This window comes from Capra hircus, chromosome 25, assembly GCF_001704415.2.
Source record: "Capra hircus breed San Clemente chromosome 25, ASM170441v1, whole genome shotgun sequence".
NCBI lineage: Eukaryota > Metazoa > Chordata > Mammalia > Artiodactyla > Bovidae > Capra > Capra hircus.
Window position 1 is genome coordinate 38,589,698 of NC_030832.1, and position 25,195 is coordinate 38,614,892.

A 25,195-nucleotide genomic window follows, 5' to 3' on the forward strand; every position below is an offset into this window, starting at 1 on the left:
GGGAACCTGGCCTTGTATGCATGCATATATCATAGGTTACATACTCCATAAACTTGAAGGAATATTCAGCTACCAAATCTAAATACCCAAGGTCTCCAATTGTCACAGAAAAGAAAAACAAACCTGCTGCGTTCTGTGATGACATCTGTCCCCAGCACTTCTGTAGTAGCTTCGGCATTGTTTCCATGGTGAGGGTGTCCGCCGGTGGGGGCCGGAAGCAACCTTGAAGCTCTCTGTGACGACACCCCGCCTCCCCCAGTGATGGGGCAACTTAGTCTATTTCCAGAGAGCTCTGGCAGTTGACAGAGTCTTCCGCACACTGCACCTTGGGTCCCAGTTATGTTTGTCCGCGTGACGCAAGCCAGATTCCCTTCTTTCTCTACCAGAAGTCTCTCTGGTGCCTTCCCTGGCCCCAGCGCTTTCAGTGGCTCCTTGGACACAGCAGCCAAGGCCATTGGTCCCTGGCATGTCCAGGCCACAGGCAAGGGACAGGGGTGGGGCGAGAGGCAGGGTTTAGGATTCATATCGGCACCCCCAGACCACGCCTGATGAACACAGAGTCTAGATGAAAACAGTACAATTGTTACGAAAATAGTTTCACAAAAGGTGCTCTACTTCCCTTTTCCAACTAAATTGCCGCCTAGAAAGTGGGGTCTCATAAGGGCTCCCAGGAATCCGGGAGTCCAGTCAGAGGAAGAGCCAGGGTGTGGGAGGCAGGACAGACACCTCTGCCTCTGGGGCTGGGCGGTCTCAGTGCCGTCTTTCTGAGTCTCTGCCGCCCAGCTGCTGCCTGCCCGAGGCCCCTGCCGGCCTGTGGTCAGGACTTCCACTCAGCACTGCGCTGACCCCAGAGAACCACCACGCTCCGCCTCTGGTCCCCCCGTCCCATAGAGCACCTTCTCAGGACAGATCTGAGTCACCCCTCCAGTGCACCAGGCCTCTTTCTCTGGGGTTAAGTCCACTCCTGGTCCTCTTGCTCCCTCAGGGGCGCTTCTCATGGAAGGGGTGGGAGGAAGACACAGGGGTCGGCAGCTCTCGGGCCCCTGAGAAACACGGGGGTTAACACAGATTGCTCCACCTTCCGTCTTAGTTCTGAACTTCTGAACCATCATCAATCCTTGTACTAGCCTGAACTCGACCCACACGGAGGGAGATGGGAAATCCCTTTACAACAGGAGCCTACGTGCTCCTCAGCAAGCAAGACACAGCAGATCCTCACAGCTGCCTCGGCTACTGCCTGAATTCAGCTCCTCGTTCCTGCACTTCGGTGGTGAGCCAGGAGTCTGAGTAGTGGCAGTTACCGTCTGTGTCAGTCCTTCTAACAGTACACGCTTGTCTGTCTTTGGTTTCGTTTCTCTTGAATTTATAGTCTGCAGAACTGATCAATTCCAAACTGCCTCGGTGGCAAGAAACCTGTGGTGATGTCACCAAAGTGCCAGAGAAAATCATGAATATGATTGAAGAAATTAAGACCCCGGTCTCCACCCCGATGTCCGGAACGCCCCTGCCTTCACCCATGATCGAGAGAAGCAGCATGGTAAGAGCTGGTCGTCACCTCAAGATTTCAGCCAGATTTGCACAACAGAGCAAGGCCGCCTTTGTCAGTGGAAATCACAGGCCACCCGTATCACTTCCAGGGCCTACCTTTCCTCACTGTGACTTCACCCTTCCAGCAGCGCAAACACCAGACGTGGCCCCTCTCTCTCCCCGAGGCCGGGCCTGTCCCCAGACACACGCTGTTGCCTGCCACTTCTCCCCCCGCCCAGCGCCAACTGCTGTCCCTACAGAGATGCCCTTGACAGTCTGGCCCGTAACACAGCAGGCAGGGTGATCCTGGCTGGATTGCAAAGGCCAGAACCTCAACAAGCAGCAGAATGTTAGCGACAGAGGATTCTGAAAACTTTCAGGGAGGGGAAAATGGATTACTTATTACAAAGAAAAGAGAATCCCACTGAAACCAGACTTCTTTTTAGAAAACTAGGTGTCAGAAAGTAATGGACTAATGCAGTCAAAATTCTGTGGGAAAATACTTTTAAATGGAGAAGCTCGAGCCAAGCAGCATTTAAAAGGGAGCCTCGAAACCCCCAGAGACAGAAAGTAGATGAGTGCTGTTCAAGGGCTGGGGAAATGGGGAGTAACTGCTTTAAAAAGCGAGGGGACTTCCCTGGGGGGCCAGTGGGTAAGACTCTGCACTTCCACTGCAGGGGCCGAGGGTCCACTCCCTGGTCAGGGAACTAAGATGCACAGGGCAGCCAAAATAAATAAATAGACAGACAAAAGAAGGGGGTATTCTTAACATAATTAAAAATGCGGCATTGCCCTGCAAACGAGAATTTGGGGAAGAAAATGGAATTTAAAGCATGTAATGCAAAACAGCCCTGGGGCTCGATCTCTAATGCCATTGCTGTGTTATACTCGGATTAAACTAATAAGGAATTTTTTACAGGTTGGGCAAGATTGTGACAGCCTTTCTAAATACCCACCAAAGATCCCCGCGGCTCCTTCAGCCAGAGCCTTGACCAGCCCTTTGATCGATCTGTTTAAGAACCCAGCCACAGTCTCACAGGACTCAGAAAGAAAAAATAATTTAACAGGTGAGCTGTTTAGTTGAATTTCCTTTAAAATACCTTTAAATTTCTTAAATATTTAGCTAAGTGTTCCTTGAGATCTACATCCATAGAGTCACAAAGAGTCGGCCATGACTGAAGCAACTTAGCACACGTGCACATCGTGAGCTAGAAGTAAATACGTGTGTGTGGTAGCACTGGCTCCACGCTGGCTCAAGGGAACCCACACCTCCAGAGAGGGTCCAGGTGGATTCTAAAACTGTAAGACATGTTGCGTCAACAGATACGACTTCTATATGCTGATGGATGTTTCCATAGAGTAAACATACTATTCAAAGGTATCACATTTCAATCCATGCAATAAAACAGAGCCTCAGGCTGTGTTCCACATCTACTGGTAGCTGAGATAAAATCTCCTCTTTCCAATGAAACAATGAAACTTGACAGAAATTCACATATCACAGTTGTGGTTCCTGGTCTCACCAGTAGGCTTCGATTGAATTATACTCTGTTTTTCATCATCTCTAACAGAGCATGTCAAAATTCTCCAAGCCAGGCTTCAGCAATACATGAACCATGAACTTTCAGATGTTCAAGCTGGTTTTAGAAAAGGCAGAGGAACCAGAGATCAAATTGCCAACATCTGCTGGATCATGGAAAAAGCAAGAGAGTTCCAGAAAAACATCTATTTCTGCTTTATTGACTATGCCAAAGCCTTTGACTGTGTGGATCACAAGAAACTGTGGAAAATTCTGAAAGAGATGGGAATACCAGACCACCTGACCTGCCTCTTGAGAAACCTGTATGCAGGTCAGGAAGCAACAGTTAGAACTGGACATGGAACAACAGACTGGTTCCAAATAGGAAAAGGAGTACGTCAAGGCTGTATATTGTCTCCCTGCTTATTTAACTTCTATGCAGAGTACATCATGAGAAATGCTGGGCTGGAAGAAGCACAGGCTGGAATCAAGATTGCCGGGAGAAATATCAATAACTCAGATATGTGGATAACACCACCCTTATGGCAGAAAGTGAAGAGGAACCTTCAAAAGCCTCTTGATGAAAGTGAAAGAGGAGAGTGAAAAAGTTGGCTTAAAGCTCAACATTCAGGAAACAAAGATCACAGTATCAGGTCCCATCACTTCATGGCAAATAGATGGGGAAACAGTGTCAGACTTTATTTTGGGGGCTCTAAAATCACTGCAGATGGTGATTGCAGCCATGAAATTAAAAGACACTTACTCCTTGGAAGGAAAGTTATGACCAACCTAGATAGCATATTAAAACACAGAGACATTACTTTGCCAACAAAGGTCCGTCTAGTCAAGGCTATGGTTTTTCCTGTGGTCATGTATGGATGTGAGAGTTGGACTGTGGAGAAAGCTGAGTGCCAAAGAATTGATGCTTTTGAACTGTGGTGTTGGCGAAGACTCTGGAGAGTCCCTTGGACTGCAAGGAGATCCAAGCAGTCCATTCTGAAGGAGATCAACCCTGGGATTTCTTTGGAAGGACTGATGCTGAAGCTGAAACTCCAATACTTTGGCCACCTCATGCGAAGAGTTGACTCATTGGAAAAGACTCTGATGCTGAGAGGGATTGGGGTCAGGAGGAGAAGGGGACGACTGAGGATGAGGTGGCTGGATGGCATCACGGACTCGATGGACATGAGTCTGAGTGAACTCCGGGAGTTAGTGATGGACAGGGAGGCCTGGCATGCTGCAATTCATGGGGTCGCAAAGAGTCGGACACAACTGAGCAACTGAACTGACTGAACAAAGCATCCATGCTTTCTGGAGGCTTCAGTTTCAACTGTTAACGTTTCTTAACCCAGCTGACATGCTCTGAATAAATCAGGAACACATCTTATCTGCAGGCATTTCTGATGGCTTCAGCCAGGCTCCACTCTTGCCTGCAGAACCTTTGGTGTCCAGGACCTCAAGACTGTGGTGGCACTGGGCGTGTGGGGGTCTCACAGGCCCTTTGGGGGAGGAGGTCATGGCAGTCACACAGGGCTCTGCTAGCGAGTGTCCACAGGCTGTCCAGTGCGTGCAGCTGTTGGGGAAGAGATGAGACTTTCAGAACGTCAGCTGCAAAGATGGCACTGTAGTCACTCACCTTTGAATTCTGTATATATAACACAAGGTGAGAGCATACAGCACTGTGTGCAGCCTGGTCATTCACATGATTTTTTGGTTCTTGTTGGAAAAGTTAAATGAAAATCACTGGATTCGGTGCAACCTTGATAATTAGAGTAGACGGCATGTCAAGCAGAGAACAGAGTAGTGTCAAAAATTTCTGAGGACGATGCAGAAAGAGATTCTGCAGTTTTATAGTAAATAGTAGGCTAGTAAAATTTGAGTGGAAAAAAAGGTATCTGGAAAAAAACGTTTCCATTCCATTTTTTTTGTGGGCATTGGGGTGGGCTGGTAAAGACCAGCCCGCGTTTGAGCTGAGACCTGACAGCGCAGCAAAGGCTGTGAAGTCGGGCCGCCCGTATCGGGCTCATCTGGTTCCCGGCTCTGCCTGGGCGCCAAGGGCAGGGTTGGTACGTGGGGTGAGGGGGGCGAGGTCAGCACGTCCTGCCCCACTCTTGGGTGAGCGGCCACACTGTCCCCAGTGTCCTCCTCTCTTGTGGCACAGGCCCTGGACGGTTTGGTCTGACTGAGCTGGTGCCTGACAGCGCTTCTGCGAGCTGTGGTGGGTGAGCGGGGTGGGGAGAGGCGCGGGCCGGGTGGCGTGGAGCACTGGCCTCTATGGGCCATCCCGAGGGACTCCATGCAGGTGAGGCTGGGCCACACGGCTTTATCCTCTTGGTCTGAAGAGCCTTCGGCCACAGGGCTCCTCCTCCGAGAGGCCTCGGGCCAGGCTTAGGCGCCGTCCCTGTCTGTTGCTGTCTGTCCAGCCACAAGTGGAAGTGTGGGGATAGAACCTATTGGCATCTCAGTGGAATGAGTGTGCCGGTGATATGGGGTGGCCAGGTTTCTGGGGTCGGCGCCTTTGAACTCGCCCAGTCATCCTTCTTGGAAAAGTCATCGCTGCCCTGCTCACTTCCGACAGGTTCTTCCATTGACCCCAATTTGCCTCGATCGGTTTCTGTGGCCTCTGGACTGAACATGGTGAAAAAGCAGAAAGTGAAAACCATCTTTCCGCACACGGCCGGCACTAACCAGACCTTGCTCGGCTTCGCGCAGGGAGACGTCATCACGCTGCTCATCTCCGAGGAGAAGGACGGCTGGCTGTACGGGGAGCACGATAGCACCAAAATGTGGGTCCCGGGCTGGGTTGTCCACACCCCGAGGGCTCCCGTCGAGGCCGTCCTTGAGGGCAGATGAGTGCCTCTGCCCCAGCGAGGTCACACTTTAGTGACAGTTCTAGCCTAGTTAGCTGCCATTAGTCTATCCGCATTGTTCCCAAGCTGTTTTCTGTATGTGTGTGCATATAGAGATAAGTTTTTAAAAAATTTTGGCCACACTGCATGGCACATGGGATCTTAGTTCCCCAACCAGGACCTGAGCCTCTACCCCCTGCACTGAAGCATGGAGTCTTGGCCACTGAGCCACCAGGGAAGTCCTATAAATTGGATGCACCAATAGGAGTCACCTCTGAAAGTAAAGGCACTCGTTTGTATGTGACTTCAGATTTCTCAGGATAACGCTCTATGTGAGATCTGGCACGTGAGTAGTGTGAATGCCAGTGTCCTCATTCCAACTGTGTGTGCACAAGCCTTCCTAGAAGGTTAAATTGAGTTTCTGTGTAGATTATTCAGGTACTAAGTTTAAGCCAAAATGGAAACAAAAGACACAAAGGGGATCCAAATAGAAATGACGTGTATGTAAGACGCCTCTGATGGGATGGAATGCAAGTGGCCCAGCCGACCCCCCCACCCCTGGCCCTGAGCAGTCCCCAGGCCGTTCCAGACATGTCTGTGGCCTGCGTGTCCGCCACCAGCACCCCAGCAAGGTTGTATTCCCCCCGCTTTCCGCCTGCAGGAGGGGCTGGTTCCCATCGTCCTACACGAAGCTGCTGGAGGAGAACGAGGAGGAAGCCGCAAGCGAGCTGGCGCCAAGGTAGGAGCGCCTGCGGCTTGGCCAGCAGGGCCCGCGGGACCCCGGGTCCCCAGGCGCATGTGGGTGGATCTGGGCAAGCGTCAGAGCCCGCGGTGACACCACGGCCGGGCTGGCAGGTGCTGCTCCACGTCTGTTCCTTCCCAATTGCCTGTGGTCCTGGTGCTATACCCTCTGCTGGGAAGAGACGCCCCCTTCCTGGCCCACGGCCCCTCCCAGTCCCGCTGCCCCACAGTGAAGTCCCAGGCCACGCACCCGGCCTGTCTGCGCTGGTGAACACATGCCCTGGAACATTCTCCCACGCTTGCCCTCTTCTCTCTTTCCCTCGCCAGCCACCCATCTTCAGTCCCCTCTCAGGCCTTTCCTCCGCCCTCTGCTCAGACACAGGGTCCTCGAGACCTGCCCTCGTCCTTTTTCCTTCTCGTGCTCCCTGAGCCACCATGTCTGCTCCTGTAGCTCGAGTCACATTGAGGGGCTTCACTCAGCGCCTCTGTGTCCCACCCGGGAATGACTGGCACTGCCGCTCAGGAGCTGGCCGCTTGCACTGACCAGCTCATTTCTTTCTCACACAACCGTGCGAGGTGGGGTCCTGGTTGAAAATTGAGGAAACGGGCACAGGGAGCCAGAAGTGATGGAGCCAGGACGAGACTAATGTAGGCAGGTCTCTCCCAGACAAACCGGGAAGACCTCTGTGTGGGTTAGCTGGCTGTCCCGCGGGTCCCCAGAAACACGTCCCAACGGAACGTGGCATCACCTTGGCCACAAACCGCCTCGGCCACGGTGTCTGCCATGTCAGAACAACCCCCCGACCCATCCTGCTGTCCCCAGGACCGCAGACACTGCCCCAAGTCCTTCCATGACCCTTGCTCACGGCCAGCTGTGTCTCTGTCCCTTGTAACACAGCTCGGCTGCCACTGGCCAAGAAACAAGACTGAGTGTCTTTAGGGTGTTGAAACTCTGGAGTGCTTTCGCTGTATTTTCTCCTTAAACTGGATCAAGAGTCAGCCCCTAATGGAGCTAGTTTTCTCTCCTTTTGTCATGTCTTTTGAAGAATTTCTTTTGAGTGTACATGTGCAAGCCAGCAGAAACACTGGCACTCCAGGACTGTTGCCTGGGAAATCCCTTGCACAGAGGAGTCTGGCAGGTTACAGTCCACGGGGTCACACACAGTGGAACATGACTTAGCGACTAAACAGTCAGTCAAGAAGCACTGCAGTGCTGTGTGTTCTAATCTCCTGCCCCACCGCTTGGCTCTCTAATCCATGCGGTTCCTGCGGGAGGAGACGCGGGATGCCTGGGGTGCGGGGGCAGGTCTCCTCTAACCCGTGTCCTGCGTTCCCGTCGCTAGCTTGGCGCCTGTCCGCAGCGTGAGTACCACGAACTTGGCAGAGAAGAGCACCGTCGTGATCCCCCCGCCGGACTACCTGGAGTGTCTGTCCATGGGAGCAGCCACCGCTGAGAAAGGAGACATCTCCCAGAAGGCTTCTAACCATAACGCCCCAGCGCTCAAACCAGAAAGCACACCTCCTGTGAGTAGGGCCCCGATCTGCCGGGCGGGCTCTGGGGTGCAGGCCCCTTTCCCTCTGAGCAGGAAGGGGGTGACCCTCGGGCAGGGCACGCACTTGCTCCCAGGACCTGTAGATTCTGTCTGTCACGCAGCCTTTCAGCCGCCTTAACTTCTGTGGTCCTCTTTGTTTTTATTTCATCTGTAAATGATGGCTGGCACCCATGAGGTCCATCATTTCCCAGACTGTGTCTGGTTTCAAGCTCTCCCTTTTTTTGATCATGTCTGCAATCCTTTCGTCCGATAATCACCTTTCTCTGCACTTTCTTCAGTTTTCATATTGTTTTCTGGAGGAAGACTGAAGGTCCACAGTAGTGATCTAATCACCACACCTTCAGGAACTGTGCTGTGTAAGCCTGGGACTGGGACAGAGGCCATGAGTCACTTCATCATCCCAGAGACAGTGACTTTGTCTTCGAGCCAGGCCCGGTGGGCTCTGGAGGAGCCAAGATAAACAGCCCGGCTCTGGCTCTGCTGGAGCTTAGGCTCTAGTGATAAGATAAGCAGCAGACAGTGAGAGAGAGACAAAAATGTCAGAGCTGGGAGCTCCGTGAGGGAATGGAGCCAGGTGCCATGAGGACAGGGGGTGTGGCAACAACTTGGATGGAGGTCAGGGGTCAGTTTTCCTGGGATGCTGACTCAGTGATGAGGTGGGCTGTGTCCACAGCTGTGGAAGCATCTGGAAGGCAGAGGCGGCCCGGTGCCCCCACTGGCCCCGCCAAAAGCTCTGGGGTGATTCCTGGGGAGCGCTGCCTGCTGAGGCCACCTCCGCAGCCAGAGCCGTGGTCCTGAGGCGGGTGCGACCCTCGAGACCAGGAGCCAAGGGAGGCGCCTCCCAGACAGGAAGAGCCGGAAGTTTACAGCTCCTGGTGGGGTGTACTCGGCAGGAGTCTAGAAGGGGTTCTTGTCCTCTTCCCCACAACATAGATTATACAGCAGAGAAGGCGGAGAGGATGGAGGAAAAGGGGGTGACTGAGAAGGAAGGGGCTGGCCCACCAGGAGCAGGGACGCGGGTCCCCTGTGCCAGAGGGCAGCCTGGGGAGGGGGTGGTGGCCGACATCTGCTATCTCAGCACCACGGGAAAGGTCGCCCTCAGGGCGGGCAGAGTGGCGCTGAGCAGGTTTGAAAGAAGAACCTGTGCCGTAGCTGTTCGCAGAGGGAGACGGTGAGCGTGCTCCGGAGACGAGGGCACATAGGCGGCTGGTGCTGCAATAAGCCCGGGCCGCTTCGACTGCTGCTGCTTCGTCGTGGGTTTGTTCTTTCTGTGGTACTTGCAGCAGCCATGCACCCCACGAGGTGCCACCACCCCCAGGGGCCTCTGTTCGCCTCTGAGTGGTGCCGGGCGGAGTTGGTTACAAGGAATGAGGCTCTGAAAGATGGGCCCTGGGTACGGGGGGACTACGCAGGCTGCAGTGCGGGTGTGGGTCTGGAAACGCCGTTTTAGAATCTCATTCAGAAACGTCTTTGGCGTCTCTCCCTAGATAAGCACACTGCGCGACCCCTTGTTTCCACTGTTATCACTGCAAATCACTCCAGCTTTCTAACTCCAGAAATTACTTTCAGGATAGGGAGCGTTCCCATTTTGTTGGTGAGAGATGTCAAAACTGGAGACGCTGCTTGAAAGGGCAGATCAGAAATGCTATTTCATTAAAGGGCCTGGTATATTTTAAAACAATACTCAAAACTATTTGGAAATGATCTTAAGGCACTTCTAAAAGCATAAAAATTCCTTTTGCTAAAAAAAAAAAATCACCTTACAGTTTGCATGTCACAAAACTCAGGATCCAGGCGCACAGGCGTGGGCCTGCTGGTCTGCAGTGTCGTCTTCTACATTTTCAGCTTTTTTTATGGAAAAATTCACACGCACGTGGAAGTGGAAAGAATAATCTACTGATTTGTTCCCCCAGATATATATATAATTCATTTATAATTCTTGTTTCATCTCTTCCCTACACATTCCCAGATCAGCAAAGCCAATTCCAGACTTCGTATTATTTCATCTGTAAATATGTTAAAGGTCCTCTTTTCTCACGAAACCAACTATCGTATCATTTGAAATTGACATTAACTCCTGGATATCATCACCTGGTCACTTCGAATTTCTGATTGTCTCATTCTGATTGTCTCTTGATGGCATTGTTGTTTGAATCTGGGCCCAGGCCAGCTCCCCACACCATCGCTGGTGACCTGGCCAAGTCCCATGACTCGTCTTTCGTACCTAGAGATCTCCCCCAACTCTCTTCCTGTGTCATCTCTATGTAGAAAACCCAGTTACTAGTGCTAGAGGATGTCCCCAGTCTGGATTTTGCTGGTTACGTCCACATGGTGTCCTTTATTGAGTTCCCCTGTGTCCCTTATTTCCAGCCTGGGGTCAGAATCTGCCGTTGTTTGTTGGCTGGTTTTGTGTGGTGGGAGCATTTCATGTGTGGTGGTGGCCAGTCCGCCTGCGGGCCAGTCTGGTGGTTTCCTTCCGTGATGACAACCATTGACGATAATGACCACCCAGCTCTGTGACTTGATAACGGTTGCACAAACAGACCTCAGATGTAACAGGTTAGCTTCCACACCATCTCAATAAAGAAAGTCACATGAACTTTCTGGTTCCCAGTGCATGTAAGAGTTATGTTTACATACACTGCAGTCTATTGGGTGTGCGATAGCGTTGTGTCTAAAAAAGCAATGTATATACCTTAATTTAAAAATACCTTATTGATAAAAAATGCCAATTAGCTGAGTGTTCAGTGAATCGTAGTAGTGACACTGAAGACCACTAATCAGTGATCACTATGACTATGATAACCTGAAATATTGCAAGGTGTGACACAGAGGCATGAATTGAGCAAATGCCATTGGAAAAATGATGCCAACAGACTTGCCACAAGCCTTCCATTTGTAGGGAGGAAAAAAAACCCAGTATCTGTGAAGCACAGTCAAGTGCAATAAAATGAGGTCTGCCTGTATACTGCCTTTTAAGGTAAAAGAATCTTGCCCTAAAATCATAGCTAACACTGGAATTATAAATGAAAACACATTTTAGCTAACAGCACTGAATTCAGAAAACATGTTTTAACTTTCAGTGTTTTTACCCCGTGGATGAAACTCAATGAAGAAGGCATCGGTGTGGTTCTCACCACACTGAATGGATAGAGTGAAAAAAATCCTGGCTTTAGATGTCGGCACAGTCCGCGATGATATTCGTTATTAAGCATTTGGCAGTTTAAATGTTCTCTAACTTTATTTTTAAACCTCCCTGTTGGCTGGATCATAACAGACTGTCAGGCCCAGGAGGCTGTCTTGAAAAGCACGAGGACCAGCTGGGGAGCTTTGTACACTGCGCCCACCTTTTTATTCCTTCACTTCCTTGAGCAGCAGAGCCTTAAGCACGTCTCTCTCCCGAGGCCCAGGGTGGCCTGTGGCCGCCTCCCACTGTGGCAGGTCCTCATGGAAGCTGCTGCCCTCCCACCAGGACCGGGTGTGCGGCCTAAGCTCACCCCCTGGGCTCCCGTCTATGCAGTCCTGGCGGCCCCCAGGCAGAAGCCCGCTCCCCGCCAGGGTGTCCTGGCGCCCTCGAGTCAGTAACTTAAGGTCTCCCAACAAAGCCTGAAACCCGACGGCTGCACTGGTGAATCCTGTGAAACGCTCAAAGAAGAGTGAATGCCAGACCTGCTCCAGCTGTCCCTGCAGGCGAAGAGGAGGGGCTCCTAGCTCACTGTGTGAGGCCAGCGCAGCCCTGGCACTCGGGTCAGGCCGCCTTATTTCTGTCTCACAGGCCGGAAGGCCTTTTTCAGTCTTTGATTTTATTATGATTAGTGGCCTTTAATTTTTGATTTCTTGGAAGAACATTTAACAGCCCTACCTATCTAATGAAAACGCCCTCCTTGTGTGAGTTCCCACGGTGATTAGTTGTTGCTGGTTTTGCAAATGTCAGAGTAATGAGTGTTGATGAACACTTTCCCTCATGATAAGCGAAACCTTCCATGAAAAGGGACCAGGCATAGAGTTGATACCTACAGCAAGGTCACAGTGACGTTAGCAGCGAACATTTCCATGGCATCAGACTCCGCTGACCGACTGAAACCTTTGGTAAACACGGTCACCTGGCGCACGAAGAGGGCCTGCAGGTCCCGCCGGCCTCGTCCAGGGCGTGTTCCCTGACGAGCCGATTACAGTCCAGGCCTGCACCAGGCTCCAGGGAGACAAAACCAACCTGGGAGTCCAGTCCAGGGAGTGGTGATGAAGGGGCCGTGGAGGAAGTGTGGGGGCAGGAGGCGGGAGGGCTCCAGCTCCAGGGTGGGGCATCCAAAGTGGCTTCCTAGGGGCAAGCACATGAGCTGAGTCCTGGAGGAAGAGCTCTGAGGAAAGCCAAGGCCTTGCAGGCGGCAGCACAGACTCTGGTGACTGGGTGGCGGCTGACTCCTATTCCATTTCCATCGCTTCGTCTCGGGAAGCAATGTTTCACGATCCTCTGCAAACTGCCGGAGATGAATCTGCGTCTCTGTCACAGCCTTGGACGCCGCTGCCTCTGCCCGCCCTGTCCTGTCTGAGACGCGCTCCTGCATCTCATCGGTACCAGGCCAGAGCAGCAGTCAAGCTGCAGGGCGGACGGGTAACCGGTGCTGCCCCAGGAGAGCCCCTCGGGGCAGGTGCAGACGCCTGTTTTTCACTGGGTCCTGGTGGCCTCTTGCAAAGACAGGAGGCACAGAGTCGAGACATCTGTGCGTCAGTAAACCACCCAGAGAGTTGATGGGTCAGACAGAAATGTTCCAGAACCAGGCAGGCCAGCAGAGTGGCCACTGGACACGGGGGCTGCTGAGCACTTGAGAAGTGGAGAATACAAAGAAGGAACCGAGGCTTGGATTTTAAATTCGTGTTTTAGTCACATGGCGAGCAACCACCATATGGGACCGCCAGGTAGAGCTCACCTGAAAGAGAACGAGATTCCATTTAGAAACCGATCTGGAAGGTGATGGTCAAGGAGCAGGTCCCACGACAGGCCCGTCCAGGAGCCCTGAGGGCCGGAGCCTCAGCCCTGGGATTCCGTATCTCAGAGGTTCTCACGCCCGGCGGGGCTGGTAATTCCTCTTCCTTAAGCTGTTTACAGCAGCTGATAACGCTGCAGAAAACCAGGTTCTACCTCAGCCAAACACGGGGGTCCAGGGAAGCTGGCACAGCAGCTTGACGCGGGTATGTGTAGATTTTGCATTCACACAACCACCGAGCACTGTCAGTTACCGCAGTTTTGTTTGAACACCGGGATGCTTAGGGTACCCCTGGGGGCTGCCTCCCAGCGGCCGTGTCCTGGCTGCTGTGAACACTGGGGTGCGTGCAGCTCTTTGAATTACATTCTTATCTGGACATATGCTCAGGGGTGCAATTGCTGGGTCAGAGGGCAAGTCTGTTTTCAGTTTTTAAGGACCCTCCACACTGTTCTCCACAGTGACTACACCATTTTACATCCCTACCAACAGTGGAGGTAGGCTCCCCTTTCCTCACACCCTCTCCAGCGTTTGTCATTTGTAGGCATTTTGACAATGACTGTTGTAGCCGGCTGGAGGGTTGCACCTCGTCGCAGCTTGGATTTGCGTTTCTCTAGTAATTAGTGATGTTGAGCACCTTTCCATGTGCGTGTTGGCCATCTGTGTGTCTTCTCTGGAGAAGTGTCTGTTGGATAAGCCTTCTATCCACCTGTGGATTGAGTTGCTTTTGTTATTGCATTGTACAAGCTGGCTGGGTCAGTGGCTCAGACAGTAAAGAAAACACCTGCAATGCAGGAGACCTGGGTTCGATCCCTTGATCAGGAAGATCCCCTGGAGAAGGAAATGGCTACCCACTCCAGTATTCCTGCCCCGAAAATTCCATGGACAGAGAAGCCTGGCAGCCTTTAGTCCATGGGGTCGCAAAGAGTTGGACACGACTGAGCGGTTAACACTTTCACTTGTATGAGCTATTTGTACATTTTGGAAAGCAAGCTTTTGTTGGCAGAATCGTTTGCAAAGACTTTCTCCCAGACCGTAGGTTGTCTTTCCGTTTTGTTGATGGTTTCCTTCATTGTGCAAAAAGCTTGTAAGTTGGACTAGGTCCCATTTGTTTTGTTTTTGCTTTTCCTTCTATTGCCTTGGGAGACTGAGCTAAGAAAGCAATGCTGCTTTCTATGTGCTATACGATTTTCATGTCAGAGATGCCTTGCCTGACAGCCCTCAGGGTGCTGGGGTGCTCCCAGCGCCGGGCGGGTGTCTTGGTGCCCGCGTGCGTGTGTGCTGCTTGTGCCAACTGGAGCGGGCTCGAGGGGGCATGGGACGCGCACCGGGGCCGGTGGCTTCAGGCGGCCTGTTAAGAGTCATTTTCCCCTCCTTCCTCACGGCACGGGCTGTTACCTCCTGCCACTTCCCCACCAGGGCTGGACTTGGATGCTTCTCCTTCACCGTCCCCAGATGACACAGCTCGTGAGACCCCGACTGAGCTCGGTTCACAGTTCAGTCGAGCTCCAAGGTTTCTGCCTCGAGGGCAGCAGGGGTGCCGACATTCAGCAAGCAGGGCCTTCTCTAAGATGAGGGCACAGAGGGGAGGGGGGACAGTGTCCTGCCCCGGGGACAGGCAGGAAGGGGGTTTCCGCTACCTGCCCTGCAGAGGCCGCGTCCAGGGAGGAAGGCTCAGCAGGAAGGTGGCTTCCCAGGTGGGAGGACACACCCACCACCCCTGAGCCACAGCCGAGACTCGGCCTCCCCCGGGCGCCCTGAGCACACGTGGGGCTGCACAGTGGGCATTGGGGAACGTCTGTAGAATCGTAAATGAGCCCTCCATCCCCCGTAACACAGGAACAGCCTATGCCAAGGCCTGCTGAGTTCGCCCTGTGGGGACAGGCCTGGGGTCATGCTGACAAGTGGGGCAGCTGCTCTGGGCTTCCCCCCGAAAGGGAGACAGGGAATCGGGGTGCCAGGCTGACTGCCCTGGCGGCGGGGTTCCCCCTCGGGATGAGGGGGCTGGCCCCGGGTCCAGGCCACGGTGTCCAGAGGCCCAGGCCCGCAGGCACAGGTCTGAAGCAGCCCTGGGCCCCAGTCCCCCTGTGCCTTGAGGGTCTGTACATCCTGCACCACGCAGAGCCTCCCCCAGGGAGCGCCTGTCACACGGCGTGACACTGCCCCCTCCTGGGCGGCCAGCTCCGACAGCGAGCCGTGCGGCAGCAGCCGGAGCAGAGGTCTGGGGGTTGAGGACACGCCCTCACCTGGCCCCTGGCCACGCCAGGGCTCGGGCGATGGCAGTTGGCACCAGTCTGTGGGCACCAAAACCAACAAGGGTTCCTTTTGCCTTTCTGCTCCTCACGGCATCCGTCAGGACCAGGCTCCTGGAAGCCACCCTCAACCGCCGGCTCTCACCTAGACCAGGCGAGCAGCAGCGTCCAGCGCCTCCCGTTCTGGCCCCGATTCCTCAGGGGGAGTGTAGATGTCTCCTCCCCAGTGAATGGAGACGGGGCAGCTCTCTGCGCTGCTTTCAACAGCGCCGAGGGCTTCAGATGCCTGTACCCTCAAGTCTTACTGAACACGTCCTCTTTCTCTTTCCCACAGAACAATGCAAATGGGTTTGCAAAGCCTCCTTTCCTCAGGTAAGTTAACTTCCTCCCCAAGGGCCTCTCCCCCCAGCTCAGCCCAGGAGGCCTGGGCTCGCGACCTTAGTTCCCGACGAGGGACTGAACTTGGGCCCTTGGCAGTGAAAGTGCTGAGTCCTAACCACCCTGACTGCTAGGGAAGTACCCACCTCTGACAGAGGGGCACCCTCCTCTCTGTGGTCCTGCGTAGGGTGCAGGGGAGGGTCGTGGTGGGAGAGCCTTCCAAGACGGGCTCTCCCTCTGGATCAAGGCAGAAGCCAACCCCATCCAGCGCCTGACCCCCAGCTGCAGAGGAGCCCACAGGCCTGAGGCCTCGGGATCAGTCCACTCCGAGTCCAAAACAAAACAATTAGTGCTTGTAACAGGTGGCGTGGAGAGAACCATCCCAGAGCAGAACTTGATAATGTTCAGGAAACGCCTGAAATTTATAGAAGTGTATGTTACGGAGCAAGGGTAATCACTGGCTGTTTTCAGATCAAATCCCTGTCTTGGAGTATTTCTGCCAACATTTTTTTCTCCCCTGCAGTGGAGAGAACCCCTTTGCTACTGTGAAACTCCGCCCGACAGTGACGAATGACCGCTCAGCACCAATCATCCGATGAGAAGGCGGCCCCAGCATTCTCCTGGTTCCCCGTTGGGCCCCGTTCGGGAACAATAGGTTTGTGTGTGACAAGCGCCATCCAGTTGTAAAACTTCACCAGAGGGCGTCTGATTTTACCTGTATTCTACTTGAGCAAATCAGCACATTTTCTAAGTTAACAGAGTTGGATTTACACATTTCTTTAAGATAAATCATAGTTTAGTTACAACTCAATCATTTAAAAGTTTTTTCCTATTCTGTTCAAAAATAGTAAATTTGGTTCCAATCCTTACTGTATCACTTTTTAATATTCTGATTATTTTTTAATAGCAAGAGTAAAGGATAGTGGATGCTTTTGTGACTGGCTTTCTGCACCCAAATGCAAATGAGATAGTTTTATAAAGCATGTGTTCTTAAATAGCACTGTGTTCAAAGAAAATACTATATAAATTTGCATCCTAGCATGCAAATAATCTTAAGCAATATAAATTATGAGGATATTGTATAACACTTAATTCTTTTAACTTAACTTTAAAATTTCTGTTTACTATAGCCCTAGCCAAGATGAAGCATCCCACAGGTTCTCGCGATTTAGACAGCTCTAGAGCCCTGAGGATCCGCCTGGCTCTATCACAGTCGGGGTCTTAGTACTTGAGTAGTTCTCAGAGGGACTGAGCTTGGTACTCAGTTACCTAACTAGAATGACCTAAGGAAACCCGCCAGGCTGTGCCTCACAGGGGCCTGGTTCACAGGGTGGCACCTGCCTCGGGAGACTCCACAGGCAGGAACCAGGCACCTCTCGCTAACCTAGATGACCAAAATTACCTCCAGCACTGTTTACTCTGAAACCTCTCGGGGTGCAAGTTTCCTTTTCAGTCGGGCCAGCAGCCCGATAAAGCCGGCCGGGGGGTAGCATTTTCAGCCCCACCCCGCGCGCTGGGCCCCGGCAGGCAGTCACAGCAGCGTTGGGCCGTCTCTGTGGTCAGGCCGGCGCCATCTGGAGGAGGGGATGAGGGACAGAAACACACCCAGGCCGGGAACCAAGGGGTCTCGCTCCTGACGACAGCTTTTGGCTCTGCCGTGATGTCATTCCTCGAACGACTGAGCGCAGGCAGACAGCATGAGGCATGGCTGGCGGGCCACGCAGACGCCCCCTCGGGGCAGCTGTCCAGCAGCAGCTGCCGCATCCGCCAGCCCAGACGCTCGGGTCCTCTTCCTTCACGGGACCATTTCCTTCCCACCGTGGAGGCAGGGAGGCATGGTGGGCAGGCTCTGGAGACTCGTGAGTCAGGGGAAGGGGCGGGGGTCCCCAGGCCGCGCACACCCCCCTGCTCACAGGACAGAAGCCAGGCCGTGGGTCCTGGGCATGGGCTGCGTGCCCTGCAGATGTCAAGGTATCAGGCTTCACTGTAAGAATAAAAACTTGAAAACGAGCACTTCTTTGAGCTGTGTAAGGGAAAGTCACCTGAACTGGATGGTGTTGGGGGTCAGGGCTGGTGAGGCTCTTTTGTGACAGCGCGCACACACTGAATAAGCAGAACCAGGTAACCAATGGTATGGATCTCATTTATTTAAAACAGTGTTTCTCCCCTTTCTCAAATTGAAGACTGCGAAAAATAAAAGCAGCGCTTTATTGAGCGTGGTCGCCTGGGAGCGGAGCTGCCGGCGTCCTCACTCCGACCCCTCCCTGTGCCCCTCCTCGCCTGCCCAGTCCACCCGCCTCACTGTACAAAACAGTCCAGAAGCTTCATCAGATAAAGCTATTGTACACGACATTTACATTAGAAAAAGATAGCGGGGTGTGGGAGAGCCAGGTGCGCTCTTCCCTTTAAGTGAAGTTGGCTCCACAGTTGGGGCATCTTCGCTTCCTCAAGGCGAAACAGCAGATGAACCCAAAGGGGAACAGGACGATGGCCAAGAAGATGCCCAGGAAGGTGAACGAGTCCTCCAGGACCCCGACCCTGCGGAGACAAGGGGGCGCGCGGTCAGGGTGCCGCTGCAGAGAAACACGCGGGGGCGCCGGCCGAGCACTTGGCCACGTGCTCTCTCTCAGCAGCAAATGCTGGTTCCTATAAACACTTACATCGCCAAGAACACAAAACCCAAGTCACTTGAAAGTTTTAGACTTACTTTTCCATGCCCTAGAGGGAAATTCAAGAAAAGTGACAGTCTGGATTGTGTGTGGCTTTTACTGGTGGGAGGACGGGGCAGCAGGTTTCAGCAAAAGGTTGAAATCACCCAGGTTCACACCGTGTCACTTACCTTGGGAGGTTTAATCTCAAAGCTCCTCTTGGGGAAAAAGTCACATTAACCCTCCATGTGCCCAGTGTATGACGCCCAGGACCACGAGGGGCCAGCCCCCAACCACATCCCAAGAGGTCACTGCCCAGGGCTGGGGTCCTTCTCCAAGGCCCCCAAGGCGGGTGGAGCAGGAGCTGCCACGCGCCCTGACAGCTGCAGAGACCCCCCGATGCCAGCCCCCAGCCCCAGAACTGTTTCCCTCCCGCCCCGGAGCTGCGGGGGGCGGTGCTGTGGGAGAACCAGGACCCACCCCAGCCCACGCCCTCCCCATCTTCGTGAAGCCCTAGCACCTGCAAACGCCAGCTGGAACAGCCTCAAGGAAACACGCACTCTCTCCAGCAGCCCCAGGATGTTGCGGAAAGCCAAAGAGGGTTCTCAGGGAACCCAATTCTCTGCCCTCCCCTGGAGCCCCGCGTTGAGTTCAGGAAAGGTCCAAGCAGCCCGGCAGTGAAGCCACCCGCGGGCCAGGCCCACCCCAAGGGGAAGCACAGGGCTGGCACCACACCTCTGAGCCCCTGCCTGCCCAGGCCACACCTGCCCAGCTCCCAGAGCCCGCAGCCCAGGAGGCAGGAGCCCCCGCTGAGAAAGCTCTGGGGCCGCGCTTAGGGGGTGGGGGGTGCCACCACCAGGGCCCCACGTGGGCGGGGATGCCCCTCAGGCCACTGGAGCGCAGCTAGGGGGCTGGGGCCCCCTCGGGGCGCCTACCCCACCTCCTCTACCTGTGGTTGAACCCGAGTCACAGCAGTTTGTCCGCTTGGTCCAAACATCCAAGGGGGAAGCAGGAGACAAGGGCCCAGGCCTCCTGCTGGGTCAGCCACACCAGCTGAGACCTTTTGGGAGAGGCCTGCCCCAGAGTCACCGGGTAACTCGTGCCCCTCCAGGAACAGGGGGGCCCAATGACAGACACTCCCCGAGCACTCACCCAGCCTGGACGCCCTGTCATCTCACTTAAGGCCCAAACTGCTAAGAGGCAGAGCCTAGAACCCCGTGCGTCCCCTCGGGGGCTCCAGGAAGGCTGAGGGGCACGCCAGGCTGGAGAAGCCTAGAGGCGTCCACCTCCCCCCAGGGCACGGGCACACGGCCCACAGACAGCCCCTCTGGGACATCTCCTGGCCTCTGGGGTCAAGGGTCAAACAGCAGCAGCCCCACCCCATCAACTCCCCACCCAGACCCAGACCCAGTCTACAGGGCACAGGGGGAGGGGGCAGGCTCTCATCGGGCCTTCTGCAGCCTGAGGGCAGACACAGAGGCCCCCGACAGCCAGCCCTGGTGCTCTGCACGCCTCAGCCAGCAGACCTGCGGCGTCTTCCGTGCAGATCCTTCCCTCCCTCCAGCCGGAGCACAGGGCAGCCCTTCCCACGCCCTTGATGGGAGTCCGGGTTTGATGGGACAACTCCCCCTCAGCCCCCCCCGGGGGGGCCAGGCCACCCCGAGTCTCTGGGGAAGAACAGGGCTGCTCCCCTCAGGCAAGGAGGGAGGCTCTGCTCACACCCGCCCCCGCCGCCCCAGGGACCAGGAGCCTCCGAGCCTCACCTGCACCCTAAGCCCGCACCTGAGCTACAGCCTCAAACACCAAAGGCTCTGAAAGCGGGACTTTTTAATCAAGTTGGTAACAAACTCAGCTCGCAGCCACTGTGACCTCAACTACCGTGTGGCCGTTTACAGTCTTAACGTGTCCACTTCACGGGAACGTATGTCCTGCTGCAGAGATGTTCGCTTCTGACGATGGGTGCTGCCTGCCTGGACCACAAAAGCAGAGTGGGTGTGATTTACTTTTTAAAAACCCAGAATCTTTTAAACTGAGAAACTCAGGCTGGTCTCTAGGCCGATCCTGACACAGCAACAAGCCCCAGGGTACAGACACCCAGTCCCTGCGGACCCCCCGCCCATCCTGCCAGCCCCTCCTGAGCAACCTGGTGTCTCCTCCGAGCCCCTCAGGAGCCCCGATCAGCTCAGCTCTTTACCAACAGCTTCTGAATCCAGACTGAGCAAGGCCCCGTCTGTGTCCCTCCACAATGGAGGTGAGAAAGATATGGAAACTGAAGAAATCAGGCAACTAAACACACGTATCTCGCTGCCTCTGACCTCACGGAGAAGCTGGGCGCTCAGCTGGGTGGGGCTCCCTCCCCAGGAAACTGGATCAAAACCTGGTGGGGCCGCGAACAGCCCAGACCCAGCCAGGGCCCCTGCTCTCTGAGCCCCCGCCCTCCGAGCCCCGGTGGCAGCAGCAGCACCAGCCAGCCTCCTGGGCAGGGGCCGGAAGACTCCGCCTCCTCCACGAGCCATGAGCCCAGAGCCAGGTGGGGACAGGGCAGGGTGCCCCAAAGCACCGGGCAGCCCCCTTCAAAGACCAGGTCACATCTCATCCCCTCAGGACACACATGCCCCACCTGGGGTCCCAGGGCTCCACTCCAAGCAGGCCTCCCCGGGGCAGGTCTCAGGACCTCCAGGGAGGTGAGGAACAGGGGCACCCACAAGGCTCGAGGCCCACAGGGGACTCAGGGAACACCAGGCTCAGTCCAGGACAAGCTGGGCTGGACGCCCCACCAGCTCTACGCACCCCGCCCACTGCAGCCCAGGGCTGGGCTCAGGCTGGGGATGCCCCCTGGGCACGGGAGGATGGGGTGCTGGCCTCCTCACTGCCCTGACTTGCGGGCAGCAGCTGCCCCCTTCGTGCCTGTCTCAGCTTCCAAGACCCTGGCCACCCTGGAGCCCCCTCACCCCCTGGTCACCCCAGAACCAACACCCAGCGGCACCCAGCAGGACCCTGAGCCAGGACGCACCTCTGGCCTCCATGCCGGGGCCGGTGCCGTCTGCACAGGCCCGCCTCCCGCAGCCCTGCCTCCGCGTCCCGCATCCCGGGACAGGCCCCGCACCAGGGGAGGACCGCCTCAGACAAGGCCGAGGCCTGGGCCAGGAGGTACCCGACCCACGGGCCGAGGGTGGTCAGAAGTAGCGTGCGCGCGCTCATCTCCTGCTGCTAAAAACGGGAGACGGGGTCGGGCCACCCACATGGGCTCCGACGGTGGCAGAGGAACAAGCGGCACAGGCCTCGCTCGGAGAATCAAAGACGTGTGACTCCCGCAGACACCTGCCGGGCTCCCACGGCAGGCGGGCTGGGAAGGAAGAAGCACGGTCACAGGACAAGCCGCGTGTCTCCCAATGCACCGCTGTCGCCAGACGGGCCAGCCAGTCCCCAGGGGACCCTCAGCCTCCTCGAGGTGCCGACTCCGCAGACCCACCGAGGCTCCTTGGACACACCTGGCCCCTGGCCTGCAGCAGCGGAGGGCCCTGCGGCAGGGCGGCACCCCCGCAGAGTAGCCCAGCTGCTGCCCTCTGTCCTCCGACGACATCAGGGCCGAGGAGGACACGCCTCAGAGGCAGCGAGGGGGTTAGGCCCGACCGGGGCCCCGAAACTTGTCCTCAGCACACGCGCTCCCCTCTCGTTGCGCCCACTGCCCAGAGGCCGGGAGGAGTGCGACCCCAACCTGTTCTGGATGCAGGGCACCCCCCACCCCAGCCTTCACCAGCCCCGAGCCCACGTCCCTTCCCAGAAGAGCCGAGGGACAGGGCCAAGGGCGGGAGCCGGGGTCCCACTCCATGGGAATCACTCCTGTCCTGAGGAGCCTGGGGATCTCGGCCCCCAGGACCCGTTGCTGGTCTCCTTTCCTCCATCCAGGGCCCGGGGCCAGGCAGACCCCGGAGCCTCCACCAGCGTCCCCCTGCCCAGATGGGGCACCGGGCCTGCCGGCAGCTGGCACGACCAGGACGGGAGCCCGGCTCCCAGGAAGGCTGGGCCCCGCTCCGAAACTCTGAAACCCCAGCTGGAGGGCCCTGCGCCAGGGGCCTTCCTCAGACTCCTTGGCTGCCAGCCTAGCGCCCTCCTTCAACTAGGAGATGGCTCGAGACCGCTCATGCCCAAAACAAGCCCCTGGAGTCACCCAGCTGGGCCGCGCACATGGGCCTGGGCGCCCAGGACCCGTGTGGAAGCCAATCGCGGCGGTTCCCTCTCCCCACCCCACTGTGCCACTTCCCCCGGGGGCTCTCTTGGCCAGGACCAGCCTTGACCCTTGCCCTGTCCCGTGGCACGTGACCAACCTCCCGGGCCACGCCTCCCCACTCCAAGCCCATCCACGTGCCTCCGACCGATCGGCTCTGCCGCCCACAGATGCCCGGGGCAGGGAGCGGCTCTGGAGGCAGCCAGTTGTCTCCCTTCCCCCTTCACGTTCACCAAAGGTCAGACTGTCACCAGCTGTGTCAGAAAACACACCTGTTTCAGGTATGCCATTCAGGGTGCCCCGGCCACTGATACCCAGAGGGCTCTCCCCTGCCCACCGCTCCCTCAGCAAGCACGTGGCTGGCTCCGGGGGTCCAGTTCCGCCCCCATTCCTAGGCGCCCTTCTTCCCCGGCCCTCCAGTCCTCCCTGCACAGCTGATGCCCAAGACTCAAACTGTTAACTTCCCTCGGACGCTGCTCAGGGCCTTCCTGACACACTTTTGAAACTAAGGAAACCAGAGTTTCTCAATTCCATCTCACCAACTCCAACTTCCGCACCCACACCCCCACCCCCACAGGCTGCCCCCTGGCAGACAGAAAACCCAGTTCTGGCCAAGTCTGCCCTGACTTTCGGAACCTTCCATGCACTAGAATCCACTAGAATCCTGAGGGCAGGAAATTTGAGCCCTCAGGACAGCGTCTAGCAGCTACGTCTCAGGCCCTATAAAAACAGAAGATTCTGGTGGCTGGACCTTTAAGGACATAAAATACAGCTCCCACCCAAACAAAGAACCTCGGTGTCCCTGTCCTTGCGCAGCTGCCGGCCAGATGTGGATGGAGCAGCCCTTACCCGTCACCCCCAACCCTCCAGCTCCTCCAAGTCACTGGTCACCTGAGTCTGGGCTCTCCGGCCCATCTCTCCAAATGGACCCTTCCCGGGGATAAGAGAACCTCTGGCCACCTTCGAGAAGCAACCGCAGAGCCCAAAACCAGGGATAGCAGGTGATAAGTCCAACTGCTGACATTTCTGAATCCCATCCCCATGGGGCTCAATGACCCAAAAGCACAGCCCCGGGGGGAGAGGGACGGACAGCCAGTCCCCTCTGCCACATGAACCCTGTAGGGACCCAAGGACCACCGGGCATGCTCTCTCCCACAACGTAGGTCAGCAGCTTGGCCGGAGACTGACCACGACTCCCCCAGATCCTGCCTTTATGAGGCTCTGAGGGTGTCCTTAGTGGCTTCTGGAGCCCCCAGGCCTGGAACATACCTGCAGACTGGGCAGCCTCCGACCACAACGATGGAATTGGCAGGGTACCGGGTGACATTCCGACTGTGGATGTTGTAGACCCTGGGGTGGTGGGTAGGTATCCCTGTAGGCAGAAGACACATGAGAAGGGCGCAGGAAGGAAAGAGGGTCTGAGATCCACTTCTCCTGCCCTCCCCGCTCCCCACCAAATAAACGCTCGCATCCTTTTCAAAGTGGCGACAGCTGCGTCCACTAAGCGCCCACTATGAGCTTTAATTAAACGTTAACTTGGGGACAGTCTCCTTAATAAAGTTAAACCTGCAGAGAGATGGACGTGCTTCCTAGGAAGGGCGAACTGGGCGCGAGCGACCCCGCAGATGGGCTCAGGGCGCTCGGGCGGTGCCCAGATTCGGGGGCCCGACCTCCGGTTCCCGGGGCGGCGCCGTCCCCGACCGCCTGCACTGGCCGGACCCCGGGGTCTCCCCTCGACCGCGCCCCCCACCGCCGCCGCCACGTCCGGAGAAAAGTTGGTTTCGGGGTTAAAGGTCGCGGTGGAACTCCGCCCGAAGTTCGCACCCGGGCCCCCGGCCCGCGCCCCGGGCCCGGCCCCGGCGCACCTGTGACGAGGTAGGGGTAGGGCGGCGGCGGGGCGGCGGCGATGGCGCCGTAGCCGTGCGGGGCGCACGCGAACTCGCCCTGGCCGGCCTCCAGGTTGTAGGCGGGCGGCCGCTCCTGCAGCAGGGGCTTGTGGTCCATGGCGGGCGGCGCCCCCCGCGCCCGGCTCGGCTCCCGCTCGGACTCGCCCCCGGCTGCGGCTCGCTCGGACGCGCGGACGCCCGGCGGCGGGACCCGCGGCTCGCGGGCGGCGGCGGCGGCGGCGGCTGCAGCGGGGCTGGGCCCTGGAGGCGGGCGCCGCGGGCTTCCCCCCGCGCCTCCCCCGCCGGTCACAAGACCTGGGTCACGTGGCGCGGCTCCCGCGGGGGCGGGAGGAGGCGCGGGGGGCGGGGCCAGCGGCACTTAAAGGGGCCGCGCCCTCCCTCCGCCGCCCCGCGGGCCGCTCGTCGACGGAGATCCCGCGCCTCCCCGCTGGACGTCCCGCGGGGGCGGGAGGGGGGGGTGGTGAGGGAGACGCAGGGGGCGGGGCCGCCGGCGCTTAAAGGGGCCGGGCCCCCTTCGGCCGCCTGTTGACGAAGACCCGGCGCGCCTCCCCGGCGGGCGCCCTCACTCCACCTCCGCGGCCTCGGGCCTCACACCCCGAGGAGACCCCCCG

General features: G+C 56.5%; 2 protein-coding genes across 2 annotated transcripts in view; one reads left to right on the top strand and one right to left on the bottom strand.

Moving 5' to 3' along the window:
- Positions 1 to 17,814, top strand: part of BAIAP2L1 (BAI1 associated protein 2 like 1) — a 76,858-nt gene extending 59,044 nt beyond the window's left edge. The window contains exons 8-14 of the mRNA XM_018040635.1: positions 1,370 to 1,537; positions 2,447 to 2,594; positions 5,625 to 5,832; positions 6,557 to 6,634; positions 7,980 to 8,160; positions 15,758 to 15,795; positions 16,325 to 17,814. Coding sequence (XP_017896124.1) covers positions 1,370 to 1,537; positions 2,447 to 2,594; positions 5,625 to 5,832; positions 6,557 to 6,634; positions 7,980 to 8,160; positions 15,758 to 15,795; positions 16,325 to 16,400 — 897 coding nt within the window. The 3' untranslated portion in view covers positions 16,401 to 17,814. The remainder of the gene's footprint in view (positions 1 to 1,369; positions 1,538 to 2,446; positions 2,595 to 5,624; positions 5,833 to 6,556; positions 6,635 to 7,979; positions 8,161 to 15,757; positions 15,796 to 16,324) is intronic.
- BRI3 (brain protein I3) lies at positions 17,924 to 24,843 on the bottom strand. Its single transcript, XM_018040636.1, has 3 exons — positions 24,543 to 24,843; positions 23,947 to 24,049; positions 17,924 to 18,339 (listed from the first exon to the last, which is right to left on the bottom strand). The coding sequence occupies exons 1-3, from the start codon at positions 24,679 to 24,681 to the stop codon at positions 18,207 to 18,209; spliced, it is 375 nt and encodes a 124-aa protein (XP_017896125.1). The 5' UTR covers positions 24,682 to 24,843; the 3' UTR covers positions 17,924 to 18,206.

What these genes read in the sequence shown, in the direction of transcription:
- BRI3 (XM_018040636.1), bottom strand. Translation starts at nt 24,681, where the DNA reads ATGGACCACAAGCCCCTGCTGCAGGAGCGGCCGCCCGCCTACAACCTG. An exon ending in CTACCCCTACCTCGTCACAG is followed by an intron (nt 24,050 to 24,542) that starts GTGCGCCGGGGC and finishes TTCTGCCTACAG; the next exon opens with GGATACCTACCCACCACCCC. An exon ending in GGAGGCTGCCCAGTCTGCAG is followed by an intron (nt 18,340 to 23,946) that starts GTATGTTCCAGG and finishes TTGTCTCCGCAG; the next exon opens with GGTCGGGGTCCTGGAGGACT.